The 27,347-nt window shown below is 36.8% G+C and overlaps 1 protein-coding gene across 1 annotated transcript in view; it reads left to right on the forward strand.

Annotated features, from left to right (window-relative positions):
• The first annotated feature begins 451 nt into the window (after positions 1-451).
• Positions 452-27,347, forward strand: part of OTOGL (otogelin like) — a 139,949-nt gene continuing 113,053 nt past the window's right edge. The window contains 10 exon segments of the mRNA XM_049626004.1: positions 452-527; positions 1,603-1,642; positions 2,844-2,892; positions 7,610-7,676; positions 9,340-9,438; positions 10,993-11,147; positions 14,949-15,070; positions 19,592-19,797; positions 25,544-25,671; positions 26,037-26,143. Coding sequence (XP_049481961.1) covers positions 452-527; positions 1,603-1,642; positions 2,844-2,892; positions 7,610-7,676; positions 9,340-9,438; positions 10,993-11,147; positions 14,949-15,070; positions 19,592-19,797; positions 25,544-25,671; positions 26,037-26,143 — 1,049 coding nt within the window.

Consider the following 27,347-nt stretch of genomic DNA (forward strand, 5'->3'; position numbering starts at 1 on the left):
TTTCTCAAAGGACAGGTAATTATTTATTGTGAATAAAACACACATAATAGATCAACAATTAGGAATCATGGTTATCTTCTGTGACATCAGGAGATAACAACAGGCTTTTTGTGGGTTTGATGCTGCTGTCTTGTTTAGAAGTTGTGAAAGACTAATATAGGCCAAAGAGGAGTATGATGTGCAGAAGCAGGGTAGGGTGTAACTAATACGGGCTCAGGTAAGCAGCTGCCATGCATCACTAATGAGAGACTCAGCCAAAGAGTTGCCTGCAAGCTCTAAAGCTTCAGATGCTGTATGTAGTTAGAAAGACTGGAATTTCCTTTTGAATTACGTTGTTACAAAGTTATATTTATAAGAATTTGAGCACTCGACGAATGCGCCAACTTCTAAGATGCCATCATAGTAAAGACCGACAATTTGGTTGCATTTCAGGGAGAAAGGCTCCACTGAAATGAACATTGTGAGGAAACTCAATTTAATGATACCTCGGAGTATATTCTTGCTTCATTTACTGTTGTCATTACAAGGTAAGAAGTTATATGAAATTTTTACCTGATTTTATTGTGTGTTCGTCTCTCTTGCAACTGATACGATCAGTTTTCCCTTACACTGGAAGGCACTTTGAAGTCACTGGAATGAATAGATACTAAATGACCCCCAGATCATCTTTTTCAAAGTTCTTGGTAATGTAGATAATTTTGGGACTTTAGTTTTTATTTGTGTCTTTTCTTCAGATGTTAAAATCATGCTTTTATTATCATAAGTAACTCTACTGGAAGAAACTCTGTTTCTAATTTTTTCTTTTCTAAAAGATGATTTAAAATGGTTGTCGATATAACTTAAACATTTGAAATTTTATAATAAATAAAGAGAAAAAGATTACCTAAACTTTCTTCATGCCATCAACCCAAGAATGGTGAACAGTTATTGTAAAAAGGACTTTAACATTTGGGGCTAAAAATTGATTTTCAATGATTTTTATAACAATTTTATTTATAAATTAATACGTATAGAATATTTTCATGGAGAAAGCATTTATTTACATCCACTTATTAGTTTTTAATCCTGAAAAGAGCTGTATATTTTGAAGCTTGTAGGGGAAGTGAGAGAAATTACTGAAACATAAGACTAGACGGGTCATGGACTCAATCTTTCAGTCCTTGTAGTGACAGAAATTCCAAGGAGAAAATGTCATAGAGTATTGACAGCTGGAGGAGACTTTAAAGATGGACTTGTCCAACACCATCATTTTTTTTTTTATGTGTTTGCTCTCTTGCTTAAACTTGGCATTTGCTAAGTGGTAGGACCAAGACTAAAATTTGGAGCTCTGACTCCAAATCTAGTGCTTCTCCCACTGTATTTATTATGTCTCTACAAATCTAGGTACACTGTTCCTTCTGTCTGGGTTACCAGTTACTTTGATGACTCACAGGGGTATTTGCTGCTCAACATCCTCTAGAAAATGCAAAATAACTCCCAGCAAAACTCAGACTAAGTTTTAGAATTTAGGTTACAATGATTTGTTTAGTAACCAGAACATATGACCTCCATATATGGATAATTTGTTCCCCATTCTTATACGTGTATATTTATCTCTGGCAGGATATATTTGTGCATCATCCATCTTGACGAAAGCATCTAAGTGAGTACTTCTTGTTCTTTCTGTCCTCTAAAACATAAGTTAATGGGAATGAGCAGAGCTCAGCAGATAAATGTATCTGCTTTTGAAAAAAATAAACTAAGTATTTTACAAAATAAGGGCATGAGATGTAGTTCTTTAAAATATTTCCACAAATTAAAAATTCTCAGGCATTCATCTCCCTATTTATGAAGAAAAAGTGTTTCCTTTCATTTTAATTATAAGATGAGTTTTTGGTGGGGTCCAATGATGTAGATACTAAGGAGATAATACTTTCACTTCAAAGATTTATAAAGAAGTTATGTTCAATAATCCCCCCTTTTATATTCTTATTATTAATATACATTGTTGATTATAATCATGCTATATATTAGCATAGAGTAAAACAATTTTTTTTTAAATTTTTTTTTCAACGTTTTTTATTTTTTATTTTTGGGACAGAGAGAGACAGAGCATGAACGGGGGAGGGGCAGAGAGAGAGGGAGACACAGAATCGGAAACAGGCTCCAGGCTCCGAGCCATCAGCCCAGAGCCTGACGCCGGGCTCGAACTCACGGACCGCGAGATCGTGACCTGGCTGAAGTCGGACGCCTAACCGACTGCGCCACCCAGGAGCCCCGAGTAAAACAATTTTTAATGATAAAAATAAAATTGTTCTAGCACTAAATAATGAAAATCACTTTTTGAACTAAACCGATCTGCTTGATGGAAAGCAGAATTCTATTCCTCATTTGATTTTGATAAATCACAGATTGATGTGCTTATTTACACTAATGTTAATCTGTGCTTTATGACATGGAAAGGGAGAGAAGTGAATATCATGTCTGGAAAAAGTGAATGTGCTCTTGGCGAATACTTAACTCACGGGTTTTATGGTCATGTGGAGAAAATATCGTGTGTTGGTGTTACGATATTACGCTATTTTGTTTACTTCTCTATCTTCAAGTTCCTTCCTAAAATTCAGTTTACATCAGAGACCGGAGAGATTTGGGGACACTCTTGAATTTTGTAAAACGATACAGCACCGCCACCCAAATCTAACCCCTCCAAAAGGGGAGGGGGACCTTTTAAATGTTAAACCAAGAAAGACCTCTTTGATAAAGTGATGGAAATCAGGAGGAAAACATCAGCTCTCTCTTGGGAAAGGCTTGTTCAGGTTGCCTAGGGGCCTTTGACTATACAAGTTCTTTTTGTTTTCTTCCAGAAACGGGTTTAATGAAAATCGACAGAAAAGAGCTCTTTTAGCAGCACAGGTAGGTTATGCCTCAGATGGAAAGAGGCAGAGAAATAATCCATTCTGCTTCGGGACTCTGCTGTCACTTCAACAATGAGACCTTTGTGAAGGGGAAAAAAATGCTAAAAACAAGACAGGAAGGAGAAGAGGCAAAGTAACTTCTCTACTGCTTTTCTACAACCCTCAAATGCATGCTTAGTTCACGTTTACTTGTTCAGTAGAGTGCTTTTTTGCTATTTACCTCAGTTACCTACTGATAGGCTCACAGCATGTGTGGGAGATTGAATCTCATCTACATGCCAGAAATTTTTAATCATTTTAAAAATTAAGCACGATAGCAGGGTGATGCAATCAAACAAATACAAGTGAACAGGGGCAGAGAGAGGTCTACATGATCTGAGTTAAGTACTTGCAAAAAGGCATCAGAGGTGTCCTGATGTCCTGACAGACAGCTTTTATATTGTCTGACAAATCTCGATGACAGACACCTCTGGAGAGGTGACCTCTGTTTTTGGAGGGCAGGTAGCACTGAATCTGAGGAGGCCCTTCTGCTTGGGTCCCCTTATATAAAGGATTTGGGGTAACATAATTACAATATTTGCAAACTATGATTGGAATGTTCAAATAGGTGGATTTAAAAAATATTTCTCTATAAAAGATGGGTGGTAAAATAGAGAATCCTAACTTAAAGGTATTCATGGGAAAGTAATGTGATTTGAATATTTATATAGCGAACGGCTTATATATTCAAGGAGGCCTTTGTCAAAATCTGAATTGCAATCAGTTCTGCTAGTATTTTCTGGTAAGTGCCTGAATTTTTACATGTTTTGGTGTTAATTAAAGAGAACTGAAGATGGATTTGATAGGCCATTTGTGTCAATTTAGAGGACAGAACTAATTTACTATTATTCAGAAATCTTTTTTTTTTTTTTTTGTAGTGAGATGGGCAAAAGATTGTCTTTGGAATGGAAACACTTTTTTCCCCCTTAAAAAGAGTGTTTTGTGTACTTAAGTACTTATGCATCATGTGAAGTGGTTAAAATGATGTTTCTCTGAGAAATTTAACTACATGTTTGTCAGTTGACCATGTAAACCACAGAAAGACATCAGCATGACTCAGTAGAAAATTCATTTTGAGAAAAAAATGCATGTTGGTGAACCTACTAGTTTCAAAAATCTGTGAAATAGACCCCAAAGTTGTCCCATGAAGTGACCTGTGGATAGGGTTATACTATTGTCCACTTAGGTATTTTTAGAATTTGTATGATTTACCCCAAAGGAGTTACCTGTGGTTAATAAGTGAGGAGCACACTTACCTTGTCTTGGTTTCCCATTTAGAGAGAACCTGTTTAACATCTGAACAGGTTTTAAAAGAAGAAATGCTGAAGAAGGGCAGTGAGGTCATCATCATGCGCTGCATGAAATTTCACCCGTCATAAGTCCAGTCTTGCCCACTGATTCATAACTTCTGCTCTAGGAAGACAGAGCATCGATGGATAGATACCTGCGAGAGTAAGGATTCAGAAATATGTTGGCAATGAGATGAAGGATGAGCAAAGAAAGGGTAGACACAAACCTCTGTTTCTCTGTGCTTCCCATCCTCCTGTGGGGATGTTATCAGCAAGGAGGAAGAATGGGCTATCATCTTGTACCAGTTATGTGAACGTATGCACCCACTGCCTGGACTTCTTTTGCACCTGCCTTACGTTTCAAAAATTTCCTCCTGAAAGCAGGTGCTGAGAGACTTAGGTACAGCCAATTTATTTGGGAAGTACACAAGTAAGGGAGAGAGAAAAGTGGAACCAGGAAGGGAGAAAATCCCAGAGTGTAGAAAGGAGGGGTTTGGGGGCTCATTCTTGGTGGTGGTCCCTTTCAGAGAGGATGAGAGAGAATCCCAAGCAGGCTCCGTGCTGCCAGCACAAGCAGTGAGATCGTGACCTGAGCTGAAATCAAGAGTTGGACGTTCAACTGACTGAGCCACCCAGGCTCCCCCAAAATCTTTTATAGTCATAGTTCTAAACAAGGCTGGGGAGGCAAATCATTCCCATTTGAATTATGCTTGTTTTCAGTTTCATTGATATTTTTTGACGACATACCAGGGACCACGCTAGAGACATAAAATGAATAGCAGTGCCTATTGCCTAGATTCTAAATTCTAATGAAGGTAAGACTATAAAGAAGTCATTTCTGGGGCACCTGGGTGGCTCAGTCAGTTAAGAGTACAACTTCAGCTCAGGTCATGATCTCACAGTTCGTGAGTTCGAGCCCTGCGTCGGGCTCTGTGCTGACAGCTCAGAGCCTGGAGCCTGCTTCGGATTCTGTGTCTCCCCCTCTCTCTGCCTCTCCTCCACTCATGCTCTGTCTCTATCTCAGAAATAAATAAACATTAAAAAATTTTAAAAAGAGGTCATTTCTGTGTAACTTATTCATTGAATCTGACACCATCAATTACTTGCCATTATTTATATGACTTAAAAATAAAATGCTCTCCATTGTAAGTGTAAGATTCCATTCTGAGTTCAGGTTAGTTAAAAAGGTAAAAGCTACGTATGTGTCTTGTCTTAGCACTGGTGAAAAGTAGTGTGATGCATGGAATGTGTGGTAATTAGGATGCTTCCGTAATGAGGAGGCCAGTGTGCTAAGCACTTGTAGTTTCCATGGAGTATATATACCCTAAGTTAAGTGAAAGGATATGGAGAAAAAAAAAAGGCTTGATCTTTCTTGTCTGGTGCATTCAGTTTTTGCCTAGTAATAAAAATTGGTAACTTGTTTACAACCCTTGTTCTATGCCTGGCACTGCTCTTTGTGCTTTCCTTATTCATTGCATTTAATACAATTCTACTCTTATTCCATTTTATAGATTGGGAAACTGAGGATGAGGAGGTTAAATAATTTGTTCAAGCGGCTTCTGGGTGGCTAAGTTGGTTAAGCATCTGACTTGGGCTCAGGTCATGATCTCACGGTCCTTGACTTTGCGCCCCATGTTAGGCTCTGTGCTGACAGCTCAGAGCCTGGAGCCTGCTTCAGATTCTGTGTTTCCCTCTCTCTCTGCCCCTCCTCCACTCACACACACTCTCTCGCTCTCTCAATAGTAAATAAACATTAAAAAAATTTTTTTCAAATAATTTGTTCAAGGTTATAAGCCTGTATGAGTCAGAGTTGAAACCAGTAGACAATGTTAGTGAGCATCAGAGATAATTCACTGGTGCTGAAGTAAGAAGATTTTGGTGCCCAGGAATATTGGTGGCTGTTAGATGCGGACAGCTGGAAACATTACGGCTGCAGAGAGAATAAAAACTTGCTGTCTTGGGGGAATCAAAGTCACAGACTATTGTGAATTTAACTTAGTGTGAAGACAGAGGCAATGGCAAAATGGGGAGATTGAGCAGTGAGGATAAAACCAGGGAAGAATGAGAACAGGAAATAATGGAATTGGAGGCATAGTGTGGCTCAAGGAGTTTAGAAAGGAGTGTTGAAGTGTGAGAAAGAGTGTGGGAGTCCTCTTTCCTGGAATGGGGCAGGTGTGGGTATTAAAAGAACAAGTCTTCACTGGAAAATGCCAAAATAAAACTGCATGTAGGAAGGAGACCAGGATCTGTTGAGGTAGGACTTTGTACCTGAAGTCACATTCCCTCTTCCCACTTTCTTCTTGTCCGTCAACCTTTCCAGTTTTTCTAACAACATCTAGTATTCGATTTGACACTTATGTGGAAAATTTTGGGAGCATGTGTTCTTCTGGTAAATGTAGAAATGCTATTGGAAAGGACATTGCCTCAGACCATACACTAAATTATCATTGACTTTGAATAAAAACCCTTAAGAGATTAGGCCTAGTAAACCACAATTATTTGCTTATAAGCTATATTGACCTCCAAAAATCTTAAGGTTTTATCTGGGTTTCTTACATAAATATAAATCTCTTTATTGCTAGGTGTCTATGTGTGAGGCATTATGGTGGAATTTTTACATACATCATTTTAATCTATTGTCATAACGGCACAATTAAGTAGATACCATTATTCCCATTTTACAGACAAGTAAAAGAAGACACGAAGAGGTTAAGAAACCTTTTTTTTTTTTTTTTAAAGAACTTAGGAAACTTGCCTATGTCTATGTAATCGCAAAATCAAGACTCTAATCCAGGTCTGTCTGATTCCATAATTCATACTCTTAACCATTACCCTAAAGTGGCTGGGGGTCTATAAAAAGATATACTTAAATGGCCTATGAACTTCAAAGTGTCAGTTCTTTGGAGATGGAGGGTGACACACAGTGCCAAAGCAGAAGCTTCTGTGGATGGTGTCTTCACAAATGGCTCTGCAGTTCCTTGTCTGTTGGTCCATCAGCCGCATGCATTTTCTCCAGATCGATCTGCACTTGGAAATATCAGAGAAGAGCTACTTCTGTAGGCAAAGCAGTCAGTTAATGCAAAGATTAGACTCCACTCAGGCTCTTTTCCAAAGAGGAGAGGGAGGCAGGAGAAGAACTGAGCTCAAAGAGGAGAGAGACTTACCCAAGTCAGGTAAGAGGCAAAACCAAAGCTTGAAGTCACATCCTCTAACCACAACCCGAGGAGCCCTTTCTGCCTCATCGAGATGCCTCCATAAGTCAAGGACACAGAGTCAGCACTTTATAATTGTTCTATCTGTAACTATTTCTCCAGAGTTTCTAATTTGCTTATTTGGCTCAAATTAAATAATTTAACTATTTTGAGTTCTTATTTCTTTCTCTCCAAGTTTGAAGCAACATCTCCAAGATATTTCTTCCATGAAGCTATTAATTGGGGTGAGAGCAAAATAAAAGGTTGGTGTCACGCCTACATTTTTCTGTTTGCTTTCTTAAAAGACCCCTTTGAGAAATACATTGAATTAACTATTGCCATTTAATGCATGAAGGAAACTGAGCCAAGGTGGTAATAATAGTAACAGTTAAGTTCACTTTATGTAGAAATTTGAATTATTTTTGTAAATTAGCAGGGTTAAACAATTAGATGAAGCTGATAGCTACATGATCAGGAAAGATATCACTGGGTATCAGCAAATTTCTTTCTGAGTCATTTACTTGTTCCTTGATTCCCTGACATCTTTATTCTGGCTTACCCACTTCCCATTTCCATTAAGCATAATGCTGATGATAGTTTGAAATTGAATTCCAACTTTTCCTTTTATTTAAAATAGCAACTATTCCTGGCTAGTTTTGGCTAGCCAGGAGAATAAACAGGGTTGTAAATAAATTTCTGAAGGAGATACATTTGTTTGTCTAGATATTTATTTATTTATTTATTTGATATTTATTTGTTGTAAAAATGTAAGATTGTGTTCTAAGATAAAATTTATAGGGAAAAAACTGCATTTAAATTTGTGAAAAACATGACTTTACCTGGATCAGTGGATCAATCAAAATCAAATGGAAACAGCTCATTTTCCCTCAGTTAAGAGTTAGAGAGAGAATTGTAGGTCTTTAAATGTAAAAAGACTTTAAATTGATGGATCTTAAAAGTAGAATAATAATAGGATTTTCTTATTGTTGACTTTGTCAGAATGGTGGTTAATTCATCACAGTTCGTTAACTGCCTTCCATGACCTTAACATATTCCTGAAAGGCTCAATCTTTAGTACTTCTTTATGGTGACTCAGAGATGTCTTCTCGTTCTCTTGATGTGTTACTTAAATTCTTCCTGCTTGAAATTTGCCAATTACTCCTTGTCCTCTCTCCTTTTTAGAGGAAAAAATTTCACTGTGATGCATTTGCATTTTAAAAACATACTCAGTAGCTCATAGTTTCTTGCTTCCTCTTTTCAGCATAATCCTTTGAGGCAATTTTTCTTTCCATGAAAAAGAGTATTTTTGGTGAAGGCCAGCCATGACTTTGGTTTATACCCATTAGAGTTAAGTATGAGTCAGGAAGTATGTATTATTTGTAATGGAGCCTGAAGATTAATTAATACACACACTTTGGATGAAATATTTAATTCTTCTCTTCAAAAATGGGAGCTTCCATTTGAGTTTTTTAATGCTTCACCTGATCCCTCGAGCTAATGATGGACACTATTCTTTAATACACTTGCTCCTGGAGATGGAGACCATTGGACGTGCAGCCAGGGCCAAACTCCGTCAACAGAATCATCTGCAGTTTGTGCATTTCTGGTTCTCATCATCTGGGACAGGGATTCCTTACATGGGAACTTGACCTTTCAATTGCTTGAAGGAAGCTAACCTTTGCTCTCAGGGTGGTTTGAGATGTGAAATCCTGTCTTTCTTGTTTCACAGCACACATAATGAAATGAACTAGATAGAGACTTGACAGGCTTAATTCTTTAGCTCATCAAGGCAAGAGGCCCAGGGTTCTGTTTGAATTAATAATGGTTACAGTTAGTCCAAGCTAAATCTTGACATTTTATGTTTATAAGAACTGAGGCATGCCAGAAGATAACTTTTTTTTTTTTTTTTTTTTTTTTGCCTGTCAGGTTCTTGTCCTCATGAATGTCTTAATGGAGCTTTCTGTTCTAAGACTGGTACATGTGACTGTCAAATATTTCAGGCACTTGGGACACGGTGCCAGATTGGTAAGTTTCAGGGATGCTTGAGGGAATTACAAGTCGAGGGGAACTTTAAGGTTAATTTGCTATGTAAGTGTTCAGCCACTGGGGATTGGGACAATCATATTATATACTAACTAGAGTGTCCATAATTCATTCCTATAATTTAGAAACAATGTAAAAGAAAATAGGTATCTCCACTTTCCTTTCTCACTAATCTCTACAACTTCCTCCAGCCTTTTTTCCAATTTACATTATATTAATCCATTAAACTACGTTCTTATTCATTTCTCTGTTGCTTTATAAATCAGATTTGTTATTTGGAGCCCTCATTCTTTTTGACTTTGAATTAACTGGACATTCTGTACATAAAACAGAAACAATTTTGAGAGCTCTTCAAAGGCAGAGGGTTTTTAAAAAATATTTTTATCCACAGTGTCTAGGATAAGGTCCGACATCAATAACGATAGATATTAATTTGTTTAATGGGTATTTATGGAATATCTATTAAATCCCAGGCCTGGCACTGGGGATATAATAGTGAGCAATATAGACATGTTTCTGCCCTCTTGGAGGTTACAGTCTAGAGGAAGGGACTGATGCACAATGGATACACATTAATTATACTTGTACCACATGCTATAAAAGAAAGTATAAGATTCTATGAAAATATGCAACAGAGGCAAGGCATACTGTCAGAGAAGTCTGAATAATGAATCACTCTGTGTTATCTTCCTGTACAGGCCAAAGTTGGTCAAGGCTAATAAATTTAGGTAAAATTACAAAGAAAAGGCACAATGATTGTGCCTTATCTCTATGTTCCCTATAGCATGTGTTAAAATGTTATACACCGAGTGCTCTGTAAAGGTCATTGACTTCCATATTATTCTAGAAGGAAGGGTCTAGAAAATCAAAATAGAATAGAGGATTATCCAGAAGGGGACAAAGGGAGGTAGACATGAGAACAGTGAAGATGAAGTTATACAATTTAAGATGATAGTTGCTTAAAATTTGGCCAGTCTGAGGTCATGGATTCCTATGTTCCAGCATACTTTGGATGACTAATGCTCCCCATCCCTAGGTCTCAGACATATAAACATGATTTTTCTTTTGCCAGTGGTTATTTTTCTCTGTGGACAGTATTAAGATATATTTTTTTAAAAATTGCAGAGTCTGGAATACTCTAATGCTGTTCATGCAAATTTTTAGGGCACTCAATGGGGACATTAATTTCTTTTCTGAGGAATTATATTTGTTTTATCACTGTTACCTTCTTTTACTGTATCATTTTCCCCACTCTTCTCTTCTTCCAGAGTCTTCCTTTAAAAGCAAAAGTTAAGGAACTTTCTAACATAAATCCTTTCTTCAAAACAGCTTGGAGACCATGTTTTCCTTCAGGAGAGTTTAACAGTTTTGCGAGCAACTCATAATTTTATGTTAGTTATTTCTTTCTGTGATACTGACTGCCAAAGGGAAATATTTATTTTACTGAAAATTAGAACCACCTACCATAACTGAATCCTGCCAGAAACAGGGTGTAATTTATTTTATTCTACTAAATATGATCCTATTTCTTTTCAGTGCCAAATATGGGCAATGGCAGAGATGGGATTTGCAAAACCTGGGGACAGTACCACTTTGAAACCTTTGATGGCATTTACTATTATTTCCCAGGAAACTGTTCTTACATCTTTGCAAAGGACTGTGGTAATTTGGAGCCTCGGTACACTGTATGGGTAGGTGATCCTAGGACATAATTAACTTAAAGATTTTTTTTCTGGCAAGTCTGTATTTTTAAAGTACAGGACAAATGATGGAAAATATATAATAATCATAGCATGCATACTTAGGGCTCTGACTGGGGAAGGAGAAGGATTGGTTCTTACTGGAATGGACTAAATATGTAGCTAAATTGGGTATATTCTATTGAGATGGAGCCTTGGACTGGGAGAAGAAGGGTTTGGATCCAGGCGGGAGAGAATTGCAGGCAATGCAGAATGTCTGTATCACAGATATCAAATTATAACAACTCCAGTTAATGTCCTTATTCTTCAGATTTGATGTGAATGTTTTGAAGAAGGAGTAGGTTTGGGCACCAACCAAATTGCTCATACACATTTCCTTCCTGACACTTCCAGTGTCAGGTACACCTGGATTAATGTTTCTCAAAGGTGCCCTTTGGTATGAGCCCGAGATGGGCATTCAGGAAACAGAGCACATAAGCACAGGCTCGAGGCATGGAGGCAGGCAGCTAATTACTAGGTAGATTCATACTACAGGATTGAGCTCAGAGAGTTAGTGCTTAGTTGAAGAACTCTTGATTCAGAAAAATTCTATTTTTTATAACTTTGTTTATTTATTTTGAAAGAGAGAGAGAGAGAGAGTGAGAGAGAGAGAGAGAGAGATAGCACAAGTGGAGGAGGAGCAGAGAGAGAGGGAAAGAGAGAATCCCAAGCAGGCTCACATTCCGTGCTGAGCTTGATACGGGGCTTGATCTCACGACCGTGAGATCAAGACCTGAGCCAAAATCAAGAGTCAGATGCTCAAATGACTGAACCCCTCCCCCCAAGTGCTCTGATTTGGAAGAATTCTTAAGAGAAATTCAAGCGCAGGGGCGCCTGGGGGGCTCAGTCAGTTAAGCATCTGACTTTGGCTCAGGTCATAATCTCATGGTTTGTGAGTTCAAGCTCCAAGTCAGGTTCTGTGCTGACAGTTCAGAGCCTGGAGCCTGCTTTATATTCTGTGTCTCCCTCTGTCTTCGCCCCTCCCCTGCATGCGCACACTCTCTTTCTCTCAAAAATAAATAAAAATTAAAAAAAAAATACAAGCTGCAGAGGGATTTTAGTTGAACCAATAAAGTCAGGGACCTCTTTCCCTGCCTCACCATCTTCCTCTGAATTTCCAGCTATCTCAAAACACAGTCAGGAAACTGCTGTGCTATCCTGTTCAAAAGCTAAAACTCTTCATAGGCATTATTTGTTTCAATTCCTGCTTCCCTTTTCCCTTCTAACTTACATTAGAGTTGCCAAAATTCTCCTCCTCTCCTAGGTGATGCAAATATTAAAAAGTAGGGCCTGAAGCTTTTTAAGAACAACAAATCCTTGTGACCCAGAAAGGAAATGAAGTCTATTGAAAGTTAACTTACCGGGCTTAAAGATAAAAAATTCCCATGTCTCCTTAGATAGGGAAGTTAGTGGCATGCATCTTCGGTATTTACAGGGCTCCTATTTTCAGTCACTTATTGTCTGTTACTCCTCCACTCTTTCTCTGGGTTTATCACTTAAACACCTTCTGACTCCCTCATTGAAATGTGCTTGTCCAGGGTCTCACTCCTTTGAAGAATAAAGTGTCAACTAGATACTCTGTCCTTTGTTAATAACACACAGTGCTAAACTGTGCTCCCAGAGTTAATATTGTTTCTACTTGGCTCTGTCTTGGATGGTGGAAAATTTTCAAGTCAACAAATCCATTTGCTTTAAATGTCATCTTTCCCCTAATTATAGAAGTAGTTCACTTCTCTTGGAGAGAACTTGAAAATTTCAGAGAAGTCTAAAAAAATAGAAATATCAGTAAGAGTTACCATTGCTAATGGCTTCATATATTTTCTTCTACACTTTTTTCTGTGACTTTTAAACACATTTATAATCTTGAAATCCTACTATGTATAATTTTCTGTCCTAGATTTTCACCTGATATTATGTGAAGAACTTTCTTCCACGTCAAGTATTCTTAAAACCCAATTTTTTTTAGCTGTATTTGTTTCAATTTGTGGAATACTCAAATTATTTACTTATGCCCTGTTTTAGAATTTTAGGTTTTCAAAATTTTTTTCAGTATTTTAATAGATAAATTGATAAACATCTTTATGCATATATCCTTTTTCATATTCCCAATCCTTTTCTTTTTCTTTTTAAATTTAATTTTACTTTTATAAAAATAATACATGTATACAGTCTAAAAAAGTCATCTAAGGCAGTGAAGCAAAACTGTAGCCCCTGTTTGCCTTCATTCCCAACCCTAGCTAAAATCTGGCTCCCCAAAGGCAATTTCTCTAGCTCTTTAAGCTGTTTCTTCAGGCTTTTATCTTACATGCCAAAATATGCTATTATTTCTTTATCTTTCAAGTTAGGCTTTACTCATTCATTTCTGACTATGGAAGATGGAATCATCTTTGTTACATCACCCTTCCTGCCCCTAACGCACACACACACGCACGCGCACACACACACTCACAGACACACACACACTTTCCTTCCCTCCTCTTAATGGGGTTATATCACCATCTTAGGTTAAATGATATGTGGTTTTTACATTATTGTCATTTACATATTATACCTTTATGAATTCATATAAATATGGTTTAGGCTTGAGCCCAATAAGTTATTATTTAATTTCTATTCTTTGTACATTTGTATAGAGTTAACATTTACCCCATTTTTTGTTTGCTACATTTTCTATGTTCCAATCAATAATGTTTTTTTAAGTTGATTTATTTATTTTGAGAGATAGGATGTGAGCAGGAAAGGGGCAGAGAGAAAGAGAGAGAGGGAGGATCCCAAGCTGGCTCTGCACTGTCTTGGCAGAGTCCAACATGGGGCTCAAACTCATGAACTATTAGATCATGACCCAAGCTGAAACCAAGAGTAGAATGTTTAACTGACTGAGCCACCCAGGCTCAGTCAAATTCTCTATCTCCATAAATTTCTTCTCAATGTGGTCAGATTTTTATACTTTGCTTTTTGAATGTTTGAAATTAATATTGGAATGGGGTAAGAGATTCTAACATTCCTCTCCTTCCTTTTTTTTCTCTTTGCTTTTATTTTTTCTTGTTTTCTTTTCTTCCTTGTTTTTTTCTTTCCTTCTTTTTTCCTTCCTTCCTTCCTTCCTTCCTTCCTTCCTTCCTTCCTTCCTTCTATCCTCACTCCCTCTTTCCCTTCCTCTTTCTTTCTTTCTTTCTTTCTTCCTCTTTCTTTCTCTTTCTTTGTTCTTTCTTTCTTTCTTTCCTCATAAACTAATTTTCCCATCAAGGTTTGAGAAATAATATTTGTCTTCCCTAAAATATTATTTTATTTTTAGAGCAATTTTATTTTTAGAGAGGTTATAGTCACTTTTTTGCAATCTGTAAGCGTTGCATTGTGTAGAGCTCCATTTCATGATTCTTTAACATGACATGGACATGTAAAATACAAATGTATGTTTTTGTGGTGCTCTACTGTCCTCTTCCTAGAACTAATTTTATTCCAGTACATACCATGTATCTTTAGAATATTGACACTCAACATGTAAAGATTCAGATCATTTAAAAAATATGCTGAATTAATGTGTACTTTATGGAGTTAATTTTGCCGTCCAATTTCTGTGGTAAATCTTTTTTTCTTTGGAAATCCTAAATGTAGTTGTAATTTTGTTCAGTGTCATAGGACTAATGGTGCTGTAGAACTGTAGACAGGCATTGTGGCTTTGGTGACTTGAATGAAGGCCTACATATCTGTTGCTGGTTCCTATGCTGTCTTTGCTTTTTTTTTTTCTCTTTTAAGGTTCATAATAGCCCTAAGTGCCATGGTTCAGTGTATTACTGTTATCGGTCAATCAGCTTGTTCTTTTCAGACCAAGAGGAAATTCGAATTTATGGGCATGAAATAAAAAAGAATGGAATCAGGTAAGATGTGATAAATGATATAATAAAAATAACACCATGAATTAATAGAATTTCCAAACATCTCATGCTTGAAAGTGAATTATGGAGAGTAGGAAGAAAGAATTTCTTTCTTTTTTATGTTTATTTATTTGTTTTTTAATTAATTAATTTTTAATTTACATCCAAGTTAGTTAGCAATAATGATTTCAGGAGTAGATTCCAGTGATTCATCCCCTATGTATAACACCCAGTGCTCATCCCAACAAGTGTCTTCCCTAATGCCACTTGGCCATTTGGCTCATCCCCCCCCCCCCAAGCCCTTCCAGCAACCCTCAGTTTGTTCTATGTATTTAAGAGTCTCTTATGCTTTGCCCGCCCCCCGTTTTTATATTATTTTTGCTTCCCTTCCCTTATGTTCATTTGTTTTGTATCTTAAATTCCACATATGAGTGAAGTCATATATTTGTCTTTTTCTGACTGACTTACTTTGCTTAGCATACATAATACCCTCTAGTTCCATCCATATTGTTGCAAATGGCAAGATTTCATTCTTTTTGATTGCTGAGTAATACTCCATTGTGTGTGTGTATATATACATATATATACATATATATATACATATATATGTTTATACATATATATATATGTGTGTGTGTGTGTGTGTGTGTGTGTGTGTGTATACCACATCTTCTTTATCCATTCATCTGTCAATGGGCATTTGGGCTCTTTCCATACTTTGGCTATTGTCGATTGTTGCTATAAACATTGGGGTACATGTGCCCCTTCAAAACATCACACCTGTATCCTTTAGATATATACCCATCAATTTCTGGGTCATACGGTAGTTCTATTTTTAACTTTTTGAGGAAACGCCATACTATTTTCCAGAGTGACTGCACCAGTTTGCATTCCTGCCAGCATTGCAAAAGAGATGAGAAGATTTCTTTCAAACAACAACCTTAAAGTTATAACATACAGATATTAAGACTTCAGCAAGCGCCGAGGCCAGTCATGTGACCAGGAATCCAACCAATTTAACCTCCTTAATGTTTGTGCAGGATACACTTATGTTTGATTAGATAGAAATGAGATTATCACATCCTTTTTCTAAGAAGGATTCAGGAGAAATCTTCATAGTTCAATTCTTATTTTTGTTCTCTTTCTTAAATCTTTTTCTTTCTTTCTTTTTTTCTTTCTTTCTTTCTTTCTTTCTTTCTTTCTTTCTTTCTTAGCAGTAACTTAAAATAAAACTAAACCTTTGGATGTCTTTTCCAAATTTGTATGAATGAGGTTTGGATATTAATTGAGAGTTTCCATTAGTGTTCTGACAATGATTCAGAGCCAATAAATTACTAGTCTTCTTGGGTAAATCAGAGAGACTCCCAGTTTTGCCTTCCTAGCTGACAAGAAGATCTGAGAGTTTTGGGTGAAGGAACGTTTATTAGTTTGAAGAAAGGCTTTATACTTAATGTAGGAATGCTGTGGAATAATCTACCTTCCAATCTAAATAATTGTAGAAATACTCAATTTAAAATATTCCTTGGCTGAGTTATGACAGCAAATGTAAATTGTGGGATGGAACAATTCTGTCATTTAGAATTCATTAGCAAGTGTTTGAACCCTAGGGATTCTTTCCAGAACAATGACCTTACCACCCTATGTACTTTGTTCTCAGTTTAGATTCCTCAAGAGGCAGCAGGTGATAGCATAAAGGGTTTTGGATGAAGCAGCAGGCAGCAGGCACTGACCTTGGCTTTGTCACAGTCAGGTGACCCCAAGCAGTCTCTCACCTCTCTCAGGCTTATTTTCTTGATCATTTGGGTTCTGTACTTCTCATTTTCTTAGAAAAGAAGGCTTAGCCATTTGAATGGGAATATAATGCAATTGCATATGTATTTCTTGGAGCTGAATTTAAATAATTATTTAGGATTCCTTATATGGGATTTGGGGTAACATAATAGACTCTTTAAAAAATTATTGTTTTGTAAAACAAAAACGCCATTCAAGGGGGCGTCTGGGTGGCTCAGTCGGTTGGGTGTCCGACTTCAGCTCAGGTCATGATCTCACTGTCCATGAGTTCGAGCCCCACGTCGGGCTCTGTGCTGACAGCTCAGAGCCTGGAGCCTGCTTCCGATTCTGTGTCTCCCTCTCTCTGGCCTTCCCCCACTCACACTCTGTCTCACTCCCTCTCTCAAAAATAAATAAACATTAAAAAAAAAACGCCATTCAAGTAGATTTTCAGGAATACTAACTTTGTTAAATCTCGAGAAAATATTTCTTTGAGGATTTCCATTTGTATGAGAGATTGCATTTATATGATTTGTATGATGGGAAGAGGATGATTTTCTTATTATTTGACTAAGTTGCTTATAATAATGCTGCATCTGGCCTAGGGCCTAATTCAAAGCAGGTGTTAGGGAAATATTTGTCAAAATCAAATCAAATCAACCCTGTAAGGCTCTGGACTTCGGTTCTTTCACCTGTGAAATGAAGGGTGTTGGTACATGTAAACCCATGAATAATTTTCAGCATTAATTTGTACATTCATTTTCGTTTGCATTGTGAATGTTTCCTGACTAGGTTGCACGGAGTTTTTCTTAATTTTATGGGAGATTATCTAATTTTTACTATTATTCTCCATCTCTAGTGGCATTCTTTTATGTTATAGACGGCTGGGTAATTACAGTTAGGAATCTTTTATTTTTAAAAATTGTATATTTCATCAAGTTTTATGTGAAAGAATCAAATGACAAATGATCAAACCAAAAAATACTCACAACCGAGCCACTCTATCTCCATACATTTAACATCCTATAGCTATGAAATACTTTTATAAAACATGATTCACTTTTTTCAAGTATGGCTTTTATAAGCTTGCAAACTTAAACAATATTATTCATACTGACTTTTAATGTGAATTTAATATGAATTTCTTGTGCTTATAATTTATATTTTTTAATGTTTACTTATTTTTGAGAGAAAGAGAGACAGAGCGTGAATGGGGGAGGGACAGAGGGAGAGAGGGAGACACAGAATCCAGAGCAGGCTCCAGGCTCTGACCTGTCAGCACAGAGATGGATGCAGGGCTCGAACTCACCAACTGTGACATTATGACCTGAGCCGAAGTCAAAGGCTTAACCAATTGAGCCACCCAGGCGTCCCTCATTCTTATAATTTTTAATAAGAATAGATTAGGGTTGTAGTTAACTAGAGTCTTATTTATTATCCAATGTAAAGTTTAGTTATTTTCCTATTCTTATAACTAATTCTCCATAAAAAACTATTTGCAAACAGCTCTGTACAAGCAGTTACAGATATTTTGAATGGTTTCTTTAGGGACTGTCACTTTGTTAGCGAGTAGGTTTGGTTTTACGGTTTTTGTTCGATGGGACTTGCTCTTTCTGGGAAGGAACTCTCACCAGTTTGAAGCCTTTGAGAGAAATGTGTGGATATACCTACTAACCTCCTTCCTCACTCATCTTACAGGTTATAAGTCTCAACTAGCATGACTATTTTAGTAAAAATGACTTTTTCCTTCCCTTTTTTTTTTTGAGAGAGAGAGAGAGAGTGCAAGTAGGGAGAAGAGCAGGGTTCGGGGGGGAGAGAGCGAGAGAGAGAGCAAGAGTAAGAGAGAGAGAGAGAGGGAATATCTTAAGCAGGCTCCATGTTCAGTGACGAGCCTGATGCAGGCCTCAGTCTCATGACCCTGGGATCATGACCTGAGCTGAAATCAGGAGTTGGATGCTCAATTGACTTGGCCACCCAGGCACCCCTCCTTCCATTTTCTTAATTATTAGCACTTGCTCTTTTCTGTAATATTTGTGGAAGGAGTCCAGTCACCTTTCAAAAGTATTTTAGGTGACTTACTGTGCTTTTAAAGCATCCGTTGCTCAGTTTTCTTCAGTTCTGTCATTTTCCCCACATCCTTTCTATGTGTACATGGTTGTGAAAAGTGAAAAGACTAGACATTGGATTAGGAGTTTAAATATTCAATGTGACCCTTGTTTAAAGATGTCTAATTATATCCAATTTAAAATTATGAATATAACCCTTATGCAATACCATATGACAAAGTATTTTATATTCCCAATAATGAACTTTACAGTATTAAATATGTAAATTATAATTGATCATGCCCATAAATTTTTCTTTTGGAAAACAGCGACTTACACCAAGGTCCTGGTTTGGAGATAGAAGCTCTTAGTTCCTTACAGCCAAGTTTAAAAGAAAATTAAACAAAATCAGAGCTCCGTGTGTTTCCATATTTTCACCATTGTTTGTCCTTACTTCAAAATTGTTGGGCAGCATTTTTAGATTATCTTGAACTCTCTAGTAAAAAATAAATATATTTAAGCTCTCATTGGTTTAAATAAAGTTATTTTACAGATTTATAAAATCACTGATATTTAGCAAAAATGTATTTTCGGTTGGTTGAAAGAAGCATCCAGTTATATGTGTAAAATCTTTATCAGTGTGGAAATAGGTCATCTATAATGGATTCCTCATCATAATGCTTAACTTGCCTTTGTTCTATTTTTCAAGTTTAACATTGCCTGAGACTATTGGGCAGGTTTTCATTGAGAAACTAGCTGACTATATTCTGGTGAAAACCTCCTTTGGTTTTTCATTGGCTTGGGACGGAATATCTGGAATTTACCTCAAACTGTCTCAGGAGCATAAAGGGAAATCATGTGGCTTATGTGGAAACTACAATGACATTCAATCTGATGATTTCATCATTCAGCAAGGTGAGTGGAGTGGAAGAAATGTGGGGTACTTCTGAGGTCTTCTTCCTTCACTGAGCCAGCTATTTGTATACAGAAGGGTGCAACTTGTCCTCGGTTAGGTAAAACTGGTAGCTATCGCTTGTCTGCTCTAGTGATTTTAAGTGAAGCTTGAATAGGAAAATATATATGTGTCATTCTTGAAATCCATAAGGTAGTTTACATTTTTTTCATTTCCTAATAATTTTTAAAAATTTATTTATTTAAATTCAAGTTACTTAACATACAGTGTAGTATTGGTTTCAGAAGCAGAACCCAGTGATTCATCACTCACATATAACACCCAGTGCTCATCTCAACAAGTGCCCTCTTTAATGCCCATCACCCACTTAGCCCATCCCCCAGCCCACCTCCCCTCCAGCAACCCTCAGTTTGTTCTCTGTATTTAAGAGTCTCTTATGGTTTGCTTCCCTCTGTGTTTTTATCTTATTTTTCCTTCCTATCCCCTGTGTTCATCTGTTGTGTTTCTCAAATTCCGCATACGAGTGAAATCATATGATATTTGTCTTTCTTCTTAATCCATTCATCAGTCAGTGTACATTTGGGCTCTTTCCATAATTTGGCTATTGTTGATAGCTGTGCTATAAACATTGGGGTGAACATGCTCCTTTGAATCAGCATTTTTGTATCCTTTGGATAAGTACAATTGCTGCATTGTAGGGTAGTTTTATTTTTAATTTTTTGAGGAACCTCTATGCTGTTCTCTAGGTGGGCCTCACCAGTTGGCATTCCCACCAACAGTGAAGGGGGTTCCCCTTCCCCCATATCCTCACCAACATCTGTTGTTTACTGTGTTGCTAATTTTAGCTATTCTGACTGGTGTGAAGTGGTGTCTTATTGTGGTTTTGATTTGTATTTCCCTGATAATGAGTGATATTGAACATCTTTTCTTGTGTCTGTTAGCCATCTGTATGTCTTTTTTGGGAAAGTCTGTTTATGTCTTTTGCCTATTTCTTCACTAGATTATTTGATTTTCGAGTGTTGAGTTTGATAAATTCTTTATAGATTTTGGATACTAACCCTTTATCTGATGTGTCATTCGCAAATATTTTCTCCCAACCCATCAGTTGCCTTTTAGTTTTGTTGATTGTTTCCTTCTCTGTGCAGAAGCTTTTTATCTTGATGAGGTTGCAATAGTTCATTTGCTTTTGTTTCTCTTGCCTCTGGAGACATGTCTAGTAAGAAATTGCTGTGGCTGAGGTCAAACAGGTTGTTGCCTGTTTTCTTCTCTGGGATTTTGATGGTTTCCTGTCTTACATTTAGGTCTTTCATCCATTTTGAGTTGATTTTTGTGTATGGTGTGAGGAAGTGGTCCAGTTTCATTCTTCTGCATGTGGCTGTCCAGTTTTCCCAGCACCATTTGCTGAAGAGAATTTTTTCCATTGGCTATTCTTTCCTGCTTTGTTGATGATTAGTTGGCCAGACTTTTATGGGTCCATTTCTGGGTTCTCTATTCTGTTCCATTTATCCATGTGTCTGTTTTTGTGTCAGTATCATACTGTCTTGGTGATTATAGCTTGAAGTCTGGAATTGTAATGCCTCCATAAATTAGTTAATTTGCTAAATTAAGATAGAAGTCTAACTCATGTAACAAATATTAATTGGGTATTTACTTTGTGTCAAGCACTGTTACAGGAGCTTGGGATACATCAGTGAAGAAAACAAAGACTCCTCCCTTCTCTGTGTTTATATTTTAGTAATGCAAACCCATTTGAGACAAACTTACTTACTTTTAGACAAAAGATATTTTGCATCAAGTCTTCATAGAAATTAATTCATTGACTACCAAATAATAGTTAAAAAAATAATAATGTGAACAGAGTTTATAAAAGTTGAATAAAAACGTGGAAAAATTTTTTTATCATGTATGATGATGTACATATCTTTATTTATTCTAAGTCATGAAACTAATTTCAGTGAGTCATTAAAAATGGGGGCTGTTTTGTCAGCAATAACAATAATATTCCTTGATACTATTTACAATAACAGTTAATAGGAGCATGTAGCTATATTATTTCCAACCCTTACACCATCCTATAAGACTGTTGGTATTTTCTTAACTTTACAATGAGGGCACAAGGTGATGTGCCCAATGTAACACAGCTGGTAAATGATATTGTCAGTGTTGGTTTACAGATCTGACTGGCTTCCAACCCCAGGCTTAGATAAATGTTTGAGAAATTGACTTTTAATCTGTAAAAGTGCTATGTATATCATACTTTTTTTGTTTTATAATAAAATTCATAAAGAAGTTTCACCCATATGTTGTGTTTTAAGAGACAGTGAAAGTCCTGCTTAGAGTGTGAGTTCTGGAGTCAGATTGTGGGATTCAAGTTCTGCTTTGTCACATATTAAATCATCTCAGTTTAATGGTACAATGATAGCGTTAGAGTTACAAGGATTAAATGAGATAATCCATGCAAAATATTTAATGCAGTGGCTGCCACATAGTTAACGCCGAATACATTTTAGTGAATTTACAATCATCTCCAAGTGTTCTCAGTAAGCCTAGAATGGAGCTAATAGGAAAGTGTTTGATTAACATTGCTTTAAGAGGCCCTTGCTAAAATGCAGACATTTTACCCGAGATGGATAATGCATCACTGGGGCTAGTTTACTAATTTACTAGGGTTCCATGGTGTCAGTTTCCTCATGTGTAAAGATAATAATAATGACCCCAAGAACTTCTTAGCCTGTGAGGATCAAATGAGAAAATGTAAGTGAAAGTGTTCAAAAGTCTGCGAGCACCATATACACATGTGCAGTGTTGAGATCATCTTGACATGGGATTCTGCATCCTGTTGGATACATAGAATGAGAGGATTCACAGACTTGGCATCTTGAGACTATATTAGGAAGTAGGGTTTTGGACTCAGGCCACACCAGTCGGATGGCCATTATTGATTTCTTTGTCTTCTGTATCAAAGCTTCATGAAGAAAATAATATTCAATTCAGTTCTCAGTGTTAGAAAAGACAGCTATGGGCAACTTCTCCTGGGACATCTGAGGAACTGGTATAGAGGTGAGGATAGAAAAATAGCATCTGCTCTTGCTAGAGGCAGAGAGACTCCAGTTAGGACCTTACTTAAGGGTCAGACAGACTTTGATAACCTGGAACATAAAGTGGTTGCTCTCAGTGAGATACCTGGGGCAGCCTGAACCAAAGTGTTCACAGATTATAGCGGGGAGAAGACTGACAGAAGGAAATTGAACTGAATTATGGGTGAATTGACAGAAGGCAAGAAGAACCCTGAAAAGTATGTAGGAAGAGCCTAAAGAGAGATTTCAGCTTTTTTGTACAAAGTTTTATTTGGTGCCCAGTGTAAAGTGGAGTATTAAAAAAACTAACACCAGTAATTGATAAGGATGTGACTAGCACCTGCCCTCTGATTTTCTCCCATTCTGTAATAATGCAAGAAAATGTCTACAGATAAGCTGTATTACGTTTAGCTTTAACATGCCTAGTATTTTTTTTTGAAACTCAGCCTGTCCTTTGCTGATTAGATAAATCTTTAGAGGCACTGTGGTGGTTTGATTGAATGCCATCGAATGCGTAGTTTCTTAACAGTGATTAAAATTGTATTTTCCCCTGCAGTCCTACTCATTCTTCAGGGATGACTTCACAAAGAAATGAGGCTTTTCAGAATTTCTGTGGATATAGAAATATTTTAATTGATTGTCTAGTTGAGATTCTGTTTCCATAATTCATGTTTATAGGCAGCTACACATCAAAATAGAAGCCTTGGTTTACTCTTGTTTTTCCCAACATAGTAATTAATAATCCTCATTTTCTCTCTTAGAAAGTGTTCCAATACAGACAAGAGATTCTTTGTAGCATATTTTTCATGAAACATTTTAAATTTAGTTTTGCAGGCCTCCAGCAAACCAATTGATATGGATTTAAGGTCTCATAATAACCAACTTTCGTGACTCTTCTATTAATGTAATGTCATAAAAATAGCTAAATATGTGGTTATAAGCTGTATTAAAGTGAACTCTAAGGGACTGTCCAGGTTATCTAGTTACATTGAAATTTGTGCATAGGGGCGCCTGGGTGGCGCAGTCGGTTAAGCGTCCGACTTCAGCCAGGTCACGATCTCGCGGTCCGTGAGTTCGAGCCCCGCGTCAGGCTCTGGGCTGATGGCTCGGAGCCTGGAGCCTGTTTCTGATTCTGTGTCTCCCTCTCTCTCTGCCCCTCACCCGTTCATTCTCTGTCTCTCTCTGTCCCAAAAAAAAAAAAAAAAAAAAAATTTGTGCATAGATATTAAAATAAGTGGGCCTTTAGCTAGTATTTTTGGCCCTTCAGATTTTTCAAAAATGATGATGCTTTGAAATCAAATGTGACTATAAATTTACTTAAAAATAACATCAGTTTTTCCTGCTTAAAAAACAAAAAGTATATTAGATCAGGCCCAGGCTTGGTTCAGTGTGTAACATTTTCAACAGTATCAGAGATAATGAGGTAGGCCAGATAAACTTGAAATAATAATCTAATAATGTATTTAAATTTTGCAACCCCCCTTTTATTTATTCATTCACTTATTTGGCAAATGTATTTAGAGCACCTACTACATGCCAGATGCTAAATAAAGGGGAAGCTTTGACACACTGTTGCCCTCCATGTAGAAGAAGACAAAATAAATAGAGACAAGTTAAAATATAAATTTTTGGGAGCAATAGCAGCTATGAAAACAAGAAGTTGTAAATGGAGATTAAGAGCAATAGAACAGTGTGTGTTCAGTGGTAATCCAGATCATGTGACAGAGAAGGCGTCTCTGAGGAGGTCGTATTAAACAGACACCTAAATAAAGTAAGGGAGAGAGCAGAGGGAAGATTGGAGAGAATTTTGAAGAACGGGGAGCAAAAGCAAGAGCAAAGTGGGAACGAGCTTAAAAGGAGAACAGTGTGAGGCCAGTGTGACTGGGGTAGATTGAGCAGGAATAAGAGAGAAGGGGACAAGAGGAGTGTGTGGGGGGTGGGGTTGGTGTAGGAGGAGGGGAATCAGGGGAGCGCAGGAGCCAGATCATAAAAGTCTTCCAGGCCACAGCAAAGTTTAGGATTTTATTCTAAGAGAATGAAGCATTCTTGTAGATGAACTCCCACAATAACCCAAACCCTTTGTGGTAGCAAGCAGACCTGTTCCTCTCTTGAAGATGCTGAGAGAGAGAGAGAGAGAGAGAGAGAGAGAGCGGTCAAATATGTGGCTTGAGATTTCTTACTGTAGTGGTGCAGAAGCTCGTCATCAGTGGTAGACAGTGTAAGTCTAAGTGGTGAGGAACCTAAAGTTCCCATCCGACAGCTGTCTTAGAGCTTCCAGATGTTATGGTGTTTGGTTCTGCTAAGCCTTTGAGATTTTAGTTTCATTCTTTGTCTGAACGTGGAGCAGGATTAAGATGAGCACTTTCAGTCCCTCCTCTTGTTGCTCAAATGATGTTCGCTTTTGCTCTTCAATGTTACTCACTTTTATTTGGTACTTACGCTTTGTTCAATGTATTGTTATTACGCTAAAGGGATACTACCCCAGCATTACGCAGAGGCAAGATTCAGGAGCTTAAAGTAATGTTAATAGTCTAATATCATTGGCAATCATTGGTAATGATAAAGTGGCTGAGTTTAACTTTCTGACCAGGAAGTTTATGTTGATGAACTGTGTTTGTGAAAAGTGATGCTATCACACATATTTTTGTGCGTCTGTGTTTGTGTGAAATAGAGGACTATACGGAAGACATTGCTATGTTTGCAAATAGTTGGTCGGTGCAAATTCCAGATGACAGCAAATGTGTGCCCACACCCTCAGATTTTCCAAATCCATGCTCCAGTGGAATGCCAGCATTTGAGGTAAATGTGATGTGAAGAGCTTGGGCACGCTGGATATAATTCACACATATTGTATTTGTATATTTAATATTAAGCATTTTTTGGTACAGATGCTACATACTTAAAACACGGTTAAATTGAGGGAATGTAAGTGCAACAGGAACAACTTGAAGACATTTCAGAAAGAGTAATGTAACGAGTTTCATGGGAGCAGTACTCATTGTGCAAATATGTAGTTAGGAAAATGTTGGTTAAAACTTATGAGCGTAAATTGCCTTCTGTTTCCTGGTAATAACAGAGACACCTGAAAGTAGATCAGTAGAAAAAACGTGAGTGCCCACGTATCCTTAAACATGTGCTGACGACTGCCATCTTTTTCTGCACAGGCAATCTTCTTCAAGTGTCAGATATTGTTGCAGTTTCCTTTCTTGAGCTGCCATGAATATATTGATCCATATTTGTATATTGCCAGCTGTGTTAATGATCTTTGCAAGTAAGTGAAATAATTAGTATTTGTAATTAAAATTTCTTTATCCAGAAAGAAAAGCAAAAACCACTTCTGTAACTTAGACGTCTCAGCAGTTCACAAAACATCATGGAAATGTAAAACATAAACTGGCCTAACATCTATTAAAAGCTTGCTGGATAATACATGCAATTTAAATGGTTTATATAAGCAGCATAAAAAGAAGCATTTCTTAAAAGTTGCTTGTTCCACTGATCGCTTTTAGAGTTTAGAGATTCCAACAGAGTCTTTCAAAATAATGTTTTGAAATGCACAAAATCAAACACACAAAATCACAAAGGAAACTGTATTGAAATGGAGTTATCAAAATAGTAAAAGAAATGAATTTATGATATGTTTTTACATACATTTCAAGTCTAACTATAACTACCATTTACGTGATCTCAGTAAATATTTTGAGATATCTGCAACAATTATAATTAGAAATGAAAACATTAAAAAGTGAAGTATGAGATATATTGTTGACAAAGTCACAGATATTGCTATGGACATTGTGATGTGACAGTACACATGAAATCTTGACCCCATCCAAGGTCACCTGACTCTTACATTTTCTCCCAGGTTAAGAATACCTAGACTAGATGGTTGTCTAGGGAACAAATTTGGTGAGACCCATCATAATATGTTCCTCAATGTAGAACCCACTCTAAATTATCTATTATTGTAGTCTTTTCTACTATTGTTTTTCAAAAATTTACCAAGAGTATTTGATTTTGAATGTTCATCTTGAATGTTGAAGAATATCTCAAGATATTTTAATAAATTTGTACTTTTTGAAGAATCTCAAGATGTGTAAATGATACATGGGAACTTGTTGTAAAAGACTAGACTAATTTTTGATTGAGTAAAACCACTTACACCTCATCTTGTAGCCTGTAGCTTGTTGAGGCTTAAGTTTAGCAAAGCTGAGAACAAAGAGGGAAAGTTGAAGTAGTATGAAATTGTCTTATTTACAACTACTCTACTTTAATTAAATGGAGATTACTATAAAATAATGAATATAATGATATTTTTCAGATGTGAAACTTATTTGGGATGCCTGTTAATTTTGAGTGGAATACAGTTTTATCTTTATTTATATGTATAGTCTCTAAATTTTAGGGATTTATGAACTACCGCAGGAGTTTTGAAAGAGTTCCCTCTCTGCCTAAATATTAGGGACCGACCTAAC

This window comes from Panthera uncia, chromosome B4, assembly GCF_023721935.1.
Source record: "Panthera uncia isolate 11264 chromosome B4, Puncia_PCG_1.0, whole genome shotgun sequence".
NCBI lineage: Eukaryota > Metazoa > Chordata > Mammalia > Carnivora > Felidae > Panthera > Panthera uncia.